Source organism: Hyposmocoma kahamanoa, unplaced genomic scaffold (assembly GCF_003589595.1).
Source record: "Hyposmocoma kahamanoa isolate Upper Pololo Valley unplaced genomic scaffold, ASM358959v1 202, whole genome shotgun sequence".
Taxonomy (NCBI): domain Eukaryota; kingdom Metazoa; phylum Arthropoda; class Insecta; order Lepidoptera; family Cosmopterigidae; genus Hyposmocoma; species Hyposmocoma kahamanoa.
Genome location: NW_020653726.1, coordinates 1,474,541 through 1,487,023, shown reverse-complemented (window position 1 = coordinate 1,487,023; position 12,483 = coordinate 1,474,541). Strand labels below are relative to the sequence as shown.

At 36.7% G+C, this 12,483-nt stretch overlaps 1 protein-coding gene across 5 annotated transcripts in view; it reads right to left on the bottom strand.

The window, feature by feature from the left end:
• The window catches only part of LOC113226956 (CUGBP Elav-like family member 1), a 772,855-nt gene that overhangs the window by 249,646 nt on the left and 510,726 nt on the right, over positions 1 to 12,483 (bottom strand). The window contains exon 1 of one of the 5 annotated variants that reach the window (XM_026459775.1): positions 7,663 to 8,004. The exons of 1 other annotated variant lie outside the window; for it this stretch is intronic. In XM_026459775.1, coding sequence (XP_026315560.1) covers positions 7,663 to 7,796 — 134 coding nt within the window. In that variant the 5' untranslated portion in view covers positions 7,797 to 8,004. Of the gene's footprint in view, positions 1 to 7,662; positions 8,005 to 12,483 lie in introns of those variants that run through there. 3 more of the 5 variants (XM_026459778.1, XM_026459776.1, XM_026459777.1) reach the window with 3 other exon arrangements.

Genomic DNA, 12,483 nt, shown 5'->3' with positions numbered 1-12,483 from the left:
TCGAGAGTTAGGGTCAAGGAAAGATGTGTAGGTTGAAGTGTGGTTCTAATGAAGCATTATGTATGGTATGGAATAGACTTGTAGACTTCTACACGTTCATGATACTGGTTTCGAAGTTTGATATTCATTTATAAAAAAATATTATGATAAAAACTATTATGTGCACATTATTTGAATAAACTAGGCAACAGCGGCGTAATAATTTTATACACCCAAGAGTGAAACGTGTGGTCACAGTAACTTGTATACGGGATTGTATCGTCACAGCACATGGCTTATAACTTCGTCTGACATCTTAGGGTCTCCCGTGACGTCATATGGATGCGACTGCATGGGATGTAGCGTGTTGTGTTTATTTATTTATCGGGGTACGTTTAATGGGGAGCGAATAAGAAAATTGGCAAAGTTGGCCGTATTCGTTTCGCGTTTGCAAAAATTATGAGAAAATTACTCGATAGTACCAGCGAACAGTTAGATTCACATCGTAAATTCGTATTTTTTTCATGGTATCAGTGCTTTAAATTGCAAGATCTCAAGTAATAAACACATTACAACATTCGTAGCTTAGGACGGGAAGTACTGCTTCCGCACCTATTTTTGCCGCCAAGCAGTTATGTGAGCATTACTACTAGCTTCCAGTTTTGAAGGGTGGTGGTGAAATTACAGGCGCATGGGACTTCTCCACTATGTCTGGGTTAATTATGGGCGCAGTGGCAATGCCCCTGACACATTTCGTAGCTTTACTTTCTCAAACTCGCATTAAAGCACAAAGTTTCTGAAATGCAAAAAAAATGGATTGTATATACAAATTTGGAAAAATTTTCTCCATGTTTACATACTGGCTTTTAGCTATTCTTAAAGTAATGCATCCAAATTAACACCCGTGATAAGAAATTTAAAATAAATAGAAAGTTTTGCCATCTCCTGAATGATGACTCTTTATAAGATACGAGTTGCAAGTTAAATCTTTGAGCGGAATTGCAACTGCCATGGACAGGCGTGTCGCTTACCACCAGGCGCACGAATTGTTCGTCCCGTTACTTTAAAAAATCAACTGGAAGTGGAATAACGACAACTTAAGGAGTAATTTTCATACAAAACGCTCGTTTTTCACAATTGTACCAATTTCGAGCGTTCTGATACAAAATGTTGACCATTTTTCTAAAACTGCTGTAATGTAAGAATTGTAAAGCCCTGACGCGCTTCATGACGTCACATGTGTGTAATGATGATATCACTTAACATGGCGTTACGTTTTTTTGCCTAATAATACAACGACTATCTTATCAGCCTGTACTTGTGAAAATACTAGGTGCGTTTTTTTGATATATTGGATGTAAATGACCTCGGTTTCTCATGACTTAGGTATATTGGCACTATATTCACTGGGCAAAGTCCGTGAGTTAAAATTGTGATAAAATATAATGATATTATAGTGCCAGATAACTATGTCAATTACCTGGTCCCACACTAGGAAATTTTCTGCACAATGAGCACCAAATTTTATCGCCAATTTGTAGGTTATTGAATATAGACTAGATTATAAAACCTACCCTGGTTGAAAATATTCTCAAAACAGATTTTGTGCGACGTCAAAATAAATTTACTTTATAGATATACATAGTATAAGCGGATAGAAAAACTCTGAACAAGTTGAGGACGTTCATAACACTACACATGTGCTATGACGAGGAAACCGTAGAGGTGCGTCGTTTATTTCGCGTTTAAAACCCCAAGTACATATCGCCTGTGTACTGGGGCAGGTTGCTCTGCAGTGGGCGGCACGATACTCACTCCAGGACACAACCTAGAAAGAAGTTCATTTCTCAAAATTGTCCTACCGGGAATTCGTGAACTCCTAATTCAGAGCCCGCAGTCCAAACTGTTGGGCCACTATTTATAATTGTATTAAATGCGAATCTTTTAACATTGTAATAACATTTACATTTCTGTTTGCGACTTAAATTAGTTCAAAACAATGCCAGTGCACCTTACCATTACAGGCCCAAGGTTGATTTTTATATGAATATTTTGAAAGCTGACATCATTCGGACGATGTTATTAGGTATTTTTACGGCTTTTGCAGGGTAATGATAGTTAGTAGATTAAGGTAGGCCGCAGACATTTTTATAATATAATGTAAGATTCCGGAAGTAGTTCGTATATTGTCTTAGATTTTATGGGAGAAGCGTTTTTTTTTATAATATCAAGTGACGTCACGACATACAATTTGTAATAAACAAATTGTAAATGCCTGATGGTTCTGTAGGGTGAATTTACACGCCTGTCCATAACAGTTGCAGTGCCACTCAGAACTTTAAATCGCGAAAATCTGAGGTCCACTGCCACTATGCCCGACACCCTGAGACATAAGTTCACAAGTCCCATGTAATTTTGCCTGATAAGGTGAAAGACCTGGACAATCACCAAAAACGAGAGGGAGATGATTGGCAACATGGGAAATGTTGTGCCTGGAGACGAATGGAGTAAATAAACTAGGTCAAGAAAATATCAAATGAAGAAGCTTTAAAAAAGCTAGGGAAATGCGAAATCGATTAAAGATAATAGAAAACAAAAAACGGGAAAATGTGCGGACATCTGTTATGTAGTGACAAATTTATAAAATATTTAATTAAGGGAAAGATAGAAGAAAAAGGGAAGGAAAGGAAAATCAAGAAAAGTGCACATTATTACATATTACATATTCCTTTACAGGAAGGTGGTTCTCTCTTCCGTTGGATGAGGTTACCAAAACAAGCCAAGTGAAACTCCAACTGGTTCAGAAGATTTTTATTTTCACCTTGTATGTCGCCAATACAATTTCAACTTATATGCGGAAGGTCCGGGCAGTTGTTCCCACAGTTCCCGGAAGGGACTCTACTCCTGGTAACCGTTCCGCAAAATGAGGTTTTTCACCCTATATGAGCGTACGAAATATCTGAAGATACGGGTAGCAGTTCCCAAGAAGGGACTCAACTCTTGGTTGCCTTATTGAGCTCTCTGTATTTTCATATTTCTCTTCACATTAACTTTTTTTTATGAAGAATATTTTACAGTTGGCCGCTGATGGCCTTTACTGCGCCACCGGAGAAAAGGGCGAGCTAAACGCTCATAGCCCCTAGGTCACATTAACAAAATTGTGTTCGAGTACTCACCATTCAAGGGAAAATCTTAACACCGCGATTCAGAAACAACGCCAAATTGGTCAATGCCATCTAGCGGATTCTTAGAGAACTAAAAGTGAACAATCTGGCTTAAGGCCGTCTATTACATAAAGTAGGTTTGTTACAGAACGCCAAAGCAAGCATAATGAGGTCAAGGAACTGACGGCTATGGACCGTAAGGGGTGGATGCAGCTACACTGACAAGAACCTGGTTCTTAAATAAGATGACGATGATGAGTCAGATACAATGATTCATAAACAATTCTCAATGGTAATCTTTACTATACAGCAATAAAGCTGTTTATTATACCCTGTCATTTATTTACCTTTGTATTTTGTTCTTCTGTGCAAGAACGAATATTTGTATTGTAATTTGGACGCGTATAAGCAAAGTAGGTAGACGACAAGTTGAAACACTGTCAGGCTGTAGTATATCAGAAATAGAAGACAGTACATGGCAGTGGGGCTCATTTGAAGTTAGTAAATCTGTACTAAATCACAGTTTATGAAACAACGGAAATATAAAGAAAATTGTTATAATTTGTGAATTCGCCGTTTGTACGACATCGGTGGCCTAGAGGTAAGTAATATGTGCGCTAGATAAGGAGGTTCCGGGTGCGATTCCCGGTAGACCAATCGTTAACTGTTACATTGTCTGCCTGTCTGTACTGGAAGAATTAATTTCGTTGCTCTGATACCTATAGGGACTTAACAAGTTTGAGAGGTAATTAATTGGTGTAGTTGTTTGGAGTTATCATTTCTAAATTGGTTGAAAAACAATTATGAACGCAAAATATCGACACCAATAAATTCAGTAGTTGGAAATATTTATTGTGAAAGCCTTAGAGACTAAGATTCATTGAAGACTCGTAAAACTAATAGTGTAGGAAAAGTAAAAGAAAGAGAAACATTAAGCATCCATAAATAAAACCACTACACCAATTTATTTGGTGGTACCCAAGAAGTAAGTTTAGGCAACTACTTATTCTCGCACTAAAACTTTGTGGTTTCTGTGAAACTTTGTATTCTCAGGAGGATCATACAATAATAGTGTCTCACAAACTGAAACATTGTCCGTGGTTATTTTGTTAACTCAAACAAATAAGTAAATTTAATCAGATATGAATAAATGCACCAACAATGGAAATTGGATTAACCAAAAAGTCCATGCGGTATCAAAGTATAAATGAAAAGCAAACTTTATTATGTATGGCCAATACTATTCAATCAACAATGTTTATCGACAATAAGTCGGTCTATCTGCCGTGCTTACAATATTAACAGTAAGTATGTTTGAAATACTAGACTTACTGTTCTTATTGTAAGCACGGCAGCATAATCTTTTGCCATCTTTCGGGTAACTTTAGAATTCCCTGTCATAAAAATTCCAGTCTTGTAAAATATAGTTTTAAGTGTAGTTTGATGGTCTGTTCGTTATCAAAGTCGTGTGCATTCAACGAATTCCGTGAAGACAGAAATAAGTGAAGATCTGAAGGAGATTTTTCGGGCGAATACTGTGGATGAGGTAAGGGTGCGTACGGATCTGGTCTGGCGAATACGCGTGCCGTTCGCGCGCCGCTCGGGCGCCCCATATTAACTTGTATTTAATTGTACGCTTGCAGCACGCATGCAGCGCGCGTGCAGCGCGCGTGTAGCGCATATGCAGAGCGTTCTATTCCAATTAACTGCAATAATTTTTGACTGTTTTGCAAATATGTATTTGGTACGGCATTGTCATGCTATGATACGGCCTTTACGCTTCATCAGTTCTAGGCTTTCTTTACAAAACACAAACTCTCCTGTTTCTTTTTAAAATGTGCGCTAAAATATTAAATTTAAAATAACTGTAGACAATACAACATTTTAAAACGAAAAGATCTTTTTTTATTTAACGTTAAAAGTTCGTATCAAAAGCAGCAAAGGCTGGCCAATCCGAACAATTACATTTCAGACTATCTAACCACCTCTGGTTCACGTAAGCCAACCTAACCAATGATGCAGCTTTATGCCATATGCGGTGGAAAGCTTAGGCCCTGGAGTCTATAGGAGAAAGTTTTTGCATAGGAGTTTTCAGTTCGCATCGTTTGAAGCCTCTAGTTATATTTAATTTATTTTTAAGTGGTGAATGGTTTAAAACGATTCATTTTCTTTTGTACTAAGTATATTCAGTGTGCTATGTAGTTTAAAAATAGAAAAAACCGGAATTATCAGCAAGAGAATATAAATGCATACGTAAATGTCTCGCCGTGGTATTTGACATCTTTTTTGTAATGTTTTCATGATTTGTAATGTTTCACGTTTACAACTTTTTTATGCGAATAACCAAGATGAGAATTGCTCATTACTTACTGTCTTCGGATTGAAAATAAAAACAAGATATGCCTCTATTTTTTTAAATTACTCCGATTATCGATTTTTACTAAAATTATATTCCTGGACTACGTCACCTATAAATGCGGCGTGTCACTTTATCTATCGGTTACTCGTCATTTCTTGATAATGAATCTTAGAAGGACGTTGAAAATATTACAGCCCATTTAAGTTTATTTCGTGACTAAAGTCACAGGAAAGCGTAAGAACTTAAAGTGATAGTCCAGTAAACTAATGTGCTTTTTCAGTGGTCACAATTATTAACAGCGTTGGAAGAAATCATTATTATTACTTCCAACAATAATAAAATCCCTGATGATTTACTTGTCCCTTACCTTAGTTAAAGAACATTTCATCAATTCCTTATACGTCCCACTACCGGACATGGCTCTTCTTTAGAGAGAGAGTTTATGGGCCGCAGTCTGACACACTGGCAAAATGTGGGTTAGGGAAGTCACCTTCACTGTTTTGCCACTTAATATTTATAACAAAAGAATTGAAGCCTAGGTACAAGTTTACCATAGAAATTTGAACCGTTTACATCTCGATTGAGAAGCAATTAGTTCTTCAACTAGGCTACGACTGCACTTGAGCACTTAAGTAGCAGTAGAGTTCCTTGTGAAAGAGTTCGTCCAGGGAAGTATCACCACCTTACCTATTTATCTTACCACCGAGCAGTAATGTCAGCATTACTGTGTTCCGGTTTTGAAGGGTAATGGTGCTGGTGAAATTACAGGCACACGGGACTTGTCAAGGTATGTCTCAGGGTGACGGACGCAGTGGCAGTGTCCGTTAGATCTTTGTGATTTAAAGCTCTGAGTGGCACTACAACTGTTATGGACAGGCGTGTAGCTTACCATCAGGCGCACTTGTTTGTCCCGTCTTGACCAAACAAATTTTCAGACGTATTAATTGAATAACCCGATATTTTACTGCAATTATATAAAATTATATTTTTGTGAAATTTCTCCACTAGTTTGTTATAAAAAAATCGAACACAAAGAAAAATTCCTTCGGTCCGACTGGATTCAAACCAGTGCCTTCAGCATACCGTGCCTAACGCTCTACCAGCTGAGCTAGGGAACGTACCAGCAGATATTACGAATTCTTCTATTGTGCTTATTGCAGATCTTTGTTTTTTAACGAATTTTTTGCCGTAGCGCCCATTGGTGTTTAGTCTACTAGACTAATGTTTGTCATAAAAATCCCTGAATGATCAGCATTTTTATTTTTATGTAAGAAGAAATTGAAATTCTAAAATTTCCATTTCATTTATACAGTCACAAAATAGGCTTACTAAACTTAGTTAAAGGACAATTTTCCGAGTACTTAAGATTACAAACTGGGTCATATTTAACTTTGCCGTTTTTATTGAAGATGATTTGCGTTATATTCTAAAACTTTCACAGCTACGTGGTTAATATTTGAAGAGTCCAGGGAAAGAACGATCAAAGTCACCTAACCGCCATCTCCTTTGTTTAAACGCTAAGCGAATTTTGACTAAATCAGGGAAAAGCTAATAAGGTTCAACATTCTGAAAAAATAACTTTTTTAAGCATAAAATGCTTGAGACTAAATAGTAGAAAAGTTACATAGGGCTACACACATTATGTGAACATTCACATTATTTCAAGTAGCTTTTTTGGCTAACATTGAACAGTTTTCGAAATTAAAAAATCTTTTTTCCTAAAGTTTTCCTCAAATGACTTTGATCTTTCTTTCCCTGGACTCTACATTTGTAAAAGTATATGCTATATGAATAAAGCTATAGGAAAATTCCCATGTTGAGATTATCAAAAGGCGTAGATTTGAAACAATTGCACAATAAAATAATTTACATAGGTATTTACTTTTGTTCTTAAATAGGGATTACGCTCCGTTCTTATTATTTCTGCAGTGATAACAAACTTCATGACTAGTTTTTACTCATTTTACCAAATCGGAATATATATAATTATAACTAATGTAACATACATGGGTTAAGTGTAACAAAAATTGTTTCACCACAATTATTAATTAAAATAACCTCTTCACTGTCCAATGTGGGAAATGATGAAAAATCTAGAAAAATGAATTCTTCCCAACGGCATTTAAGATGTTAACATGGAAAAATAGATTAACCACTTACTTGGGCTTGGAGTATGGAGAAGATGGCGACGTCGGCTTATGATTCCGGTTAGGGTGTGAGTGTCTGTTGGCGTTTGAGTCAAGGCCGCCGCCCGGCGATATTTTGCCGGCAAGAGCGTTCAGCGAATGCAGCATAGCGATGGCGGGCGGCGGCCGGTGTCCGACCAGCCTCGTCACCCTGATGATCCAACTGCGATTGCCTGCACGTCTCCGAGCCAGTTTGCCTTATCTCCCGATAACAGGCCTGATAAGAGGCGCGGGGGCCTCCCCCCCCGCCTCATCTCACCTCACACGCGCAACACTTCGAGTTCAACTATCATACGAAAACCAGGTCAGCGTCCTGTCCGATTTGAACATTGTTTAGGCATATTTCATAGCTTTTTCGTCCTTATGAACACACACGATTAGATTTTGTTTTAGTTCACTACTTAGTCACTTGATTTTTCTTAAGGACACTTTTTTAAGTTTCTATTTTTATTCACTGACGTGCTGTTGATAAGATGTATATAAGTATGGATGCGATATTTTGATGCTCAATTTAACTTAAATGAACAAAATACACCAAAACGTCTTTATTCTTGTGGTTAACTGGTTAACGTCGCATTAAATTACAAATAATTACTATAACAATCTTTTACTTTGTGCGTAACTGTATGTAGCGCCTGATAAAAATTTTGAAGCAATATTCCAATCATACAAATTGACTATTAAGAACAAACTTAGTTATACTACTACTTCGAAGAATCTTTCTTGAAATTTATGGCGGAAAAGAGGAAAAAAAACAAGCCCATAACACATTTCTGGAAGCCTCTATAAGGCACTAATAATAATTCATAATGAGGTGTCGGAGCAAGAGTCGTTTGACGCGGAAAACAAACATTTCGACGCCTAATGGCTTATCTTCAGATCTTGTTTATTACGTAATCAAGTTCATCTCTAAGCTCGGCTTAAGGCATCGTTTACACTGCCGACTCAGGGTTTATGTGATCGTCTGAGATTAATTTAGATCTGTTTTTGATTGCAAGAAATACTGTTAATCTCATGTGATGTACATAGAACTTGTATTTTAAATCTTCTTGTACGGAACGTGTTCTTGGTTCATTGTGGTAAATACAAATGGGATTATGATATATTGAACAACGAATAACCATCAATGCATACAGCACAAAGATCTTAAAACATATACTACAAGTTAAATTTAATTTTGAATTGCCCGTATTTAAAAGCCAAAGATAATTTAAAATTACTACCACCAACCCCGATATTTACGTGAACATGCTAACAAAAGTCCTTTTTTAAACATCAATAGAGATAACAGCCAAGCAAAAGGTGCATCCGTCAATTTTATCGCTCGTGTGCACGCCTCCTTAGCTTTTCGATTTTATGCAAACATGAATATCAAAGCAATTGGTAATTTTCTCTCTTATGTCAGTGGAATAACAGTGTCAATAGTAATATCTTTATTTTGTGATAATTTAGTATTATTCGTAGATTGAAATTGGCATAGCAACAAGAGCCTAATGCCTACGAACTTGTATTACGTAAATATTTTTAGGGTTATCAAATAGGGTGGCGGTTAGCTACTAGGTTACTTATTATGGATACGAGAGGTGGTATTTCTTGGATATGTTAACTATGGCTATTTGTGGTTTGAATTAGTACACGTTTAAAAGCAGTATAAAAGCGTCCTTACGAAGTATATCACTCGTGCAGGGAAGTATTTAAGTAGTTTATTTCGAGTTCCTTTATTTCGCGACACACACGACTGTCACTCATCTTGGCTTAGGGCTCATTCAAAACCAGTGCCATAGTCAATTATGGCTGTGGCTTATACCGAATGAAGTACGCACAAGCGTACGCCACTACCGCGGATTAGAGATTGTTTTTTTGTCAGTTTTGTCTTATTTCATGTTGTTTTTTTTTGTTTTATTGTATTTTATATTTTGTTTATTATTAATTATTTTTATTTCGTTTTGCTTGACCGTGTTATCAATCAATCAATCAAATAGTTTATTTGCATAAAACATGGTGGTCATGATAACACAGTAAAGTTCAAGCATGTTTCGAAGATAATTTAGGCATGCAAAATAAATGAAAAATAGGTCGTCACATGGTTACATTTACATTAAGTTATATATAATTAATTTAAATTCTTTTATATAAAAATTATTGTAGAAATTCCCCAATACTGTAATATACTTTCATATAATTTAGTCTTAAATAATGTAATGGGCAAGTGTTTAATGTCATTTGGTAATCTATTGTAAATTCTGACACACATACACAAACAATTTTGATTATATTTTTCTACCTTAGGTACGTCAACAAAATTAGTCTATTGGGATTTCTATAATTTCGATGCTTCACGTCAATACTCTTAACAAACAAATGTAAATTATTTTTCACAAAAATGCTGGCTTCATAAATATATAAGGCAGGCAGGGGTAATAAACCAAGATCTTTAAATATAGGTTTACAGGATTCAAGCGGAGTCCTACCAGTAATTGCACGTATACATTTTTTTGTGCCAATAACACTCTGTTTATATTCGTTTTCTGTCATTTTTTTTGTATCTGTGTTATGCAATAAATATTTATTCTATTCTATATTTCTGCCGAACAATATAATGTGAGCATTACTGCGTTCCAGTTTCGAAGGGTAAAGGTGAGTGTGAAACTACAGTGAGGTGAGGGGTGTAGTGGCCGTGTTCCTCAGATCATTGCGATTTAAAGATCTGAGTGGATCTTCATCTGTTATGAGCAGGCGTGTCCCTTACCACTAGGCACAAAAAATAATAAGCAATGTCTAATGTTAGTGAAATCAGTAGTAGATTCTGCACTCTTACAGTCATTCGAAATTCACCAGGCCGACATATGTCCTAACCAGAAGAGACAAACACAATCAGAGATAAGAAAATCTACAAGCTCTTCAATTCTCTTTGCCTCAGCTTCGAGTTGTAATTGGAGTGATAACAATAGACCAATTGTTGGTCGCCGTGATGAGGGTCAGTTCCAGATCGTAACAAGTCACTGAAAAAACTTTATAATTTTCAGATTTATAAAACATGGGTACCCCGCGACTTCGTCTGCGTAGATAAGTGCTTCGAGTTTTCTGAAATTTCTGAATAAAAATCAAATGTTTCCGGAAAAATCCCGTAAAATTGCGTTTGAAAAATACAATTTCGAAGGTTCATATTATGTTCTACGTTTAGAAATATCTCTAACGCGAATTATAAAATAAACTTGCGTAGTTAAAAGCCACTAAGAGAAAAACCAGATTCAGAATGATTTAACAACAGCGAAAAAACCTTTCTAATGGCTCCATCGTTTTCGTCCAATAACGTCAACTATTGACAGGTGTCAACGTCAATTGTGGATAATTAAAGGGAAAACATCCAGAAAAATATTTATTAATTTGAAAAATATGATTTTTTCCAAATGGATATTTTTCCATGACCTAATACTAAATGTGCTATGCTAATTTATAAGTGTCATTGTTTGTCCATACAAGCTTTCATCTCCCCTTTAAGATTTATTTTTATGACAAAAGTAGTCTATGCCTTCTCCTAGGTTCCTCCTATTTCTAATACAATAAATTCATCAAAATTGCGTTTAGGCACGAAAACGTAACACTGTTACTTCCGCATTTATAATGTTAGTATGGATTAGTTCCTATTATTACATTGAAATGTTATTAGCGTTCTTTACTTTATCATATTATATAGCGTCTATATGTATAAACCACCAACAGAACGTGAAGACCCTTGTCAATTTAGAAATAAGAATTTGCTGTTTCATATCTTTTAGTTGAGTATGAACGAAACAGCTGATTTTCTTTTTGCGAGTTGACAAGGGTTCTCATTGAAGAAGTTGTTCACATTAATGGATGCTATAATCTGCAATGGACGTTAATAAAATGACTCCTTATTTTTACTGAATCAAATATCAAACAAACCCAACTAGACTCGAACAAGCGACTGTTGTAGATATGAGCGCCGATAATAGACCAACCGGCGGCGGCGCGCCGACGAAAAAGTGTCGGCGGCGGCGGCGCGAGCGCGACCATGAAACGGATTTGTGTAGCGGCATTGACTTACAATTATATGGACGTCGGGTCCGCGCTAAAAAGTGTCCGCACTTGTAAGGCGCTAAAATCGTATACAGAGCGCCAAACTCCGCTTTAGTCTTCATTTGTTCGACTGACAGCGCGATACTGCGATGACATTACAATTTAAATTTCGAATAGGTTGACTTGGGACTTTTTTTCGTGGTTTTTGTATTAGACCCGTCGTCCATTTATTTGTAAGTCAATGTGTAGCGGTGTTTGTTTTTACAAAAACCGTTATACAAATACTTTTTCAAAGGAAAAATAAAATAACGTATTTTCTATAGTAATCAAATTTTTATCAGCACGCGCACGCTTCCGTATTGTATCCGTATCTTAGAAATGTCAATTTCTGGCGTTTCACTACACATTCACAATACGAAAGCATGCGCGTGCGTACGATTGGAGCGCCTGATGAAACTGACTGCATTTGTCGATGGCGGCGGCGCGGGGGGGAAACACGGCGGCGGCGGCGCTCATATCTAGTCTTTTTTTGTTGCCTTAATGTGCCTGAAGTTCTTGTTGATGGCGCTACAAAAAAAGCCGTTTAAAGAAGTCACCAAACTTATTAAGGTACTGTTATGTACTGTATATTTGTTGCATTGAACCGATTCGCTGTTAACGCGGCCGTTCGCGCGCCGTCGGTCTAGTTGTTTCTCAACCAAGCCCTGTACCCTCGTTCTCCATCCGACATCTGTACGAAACAATTACTGTCAAA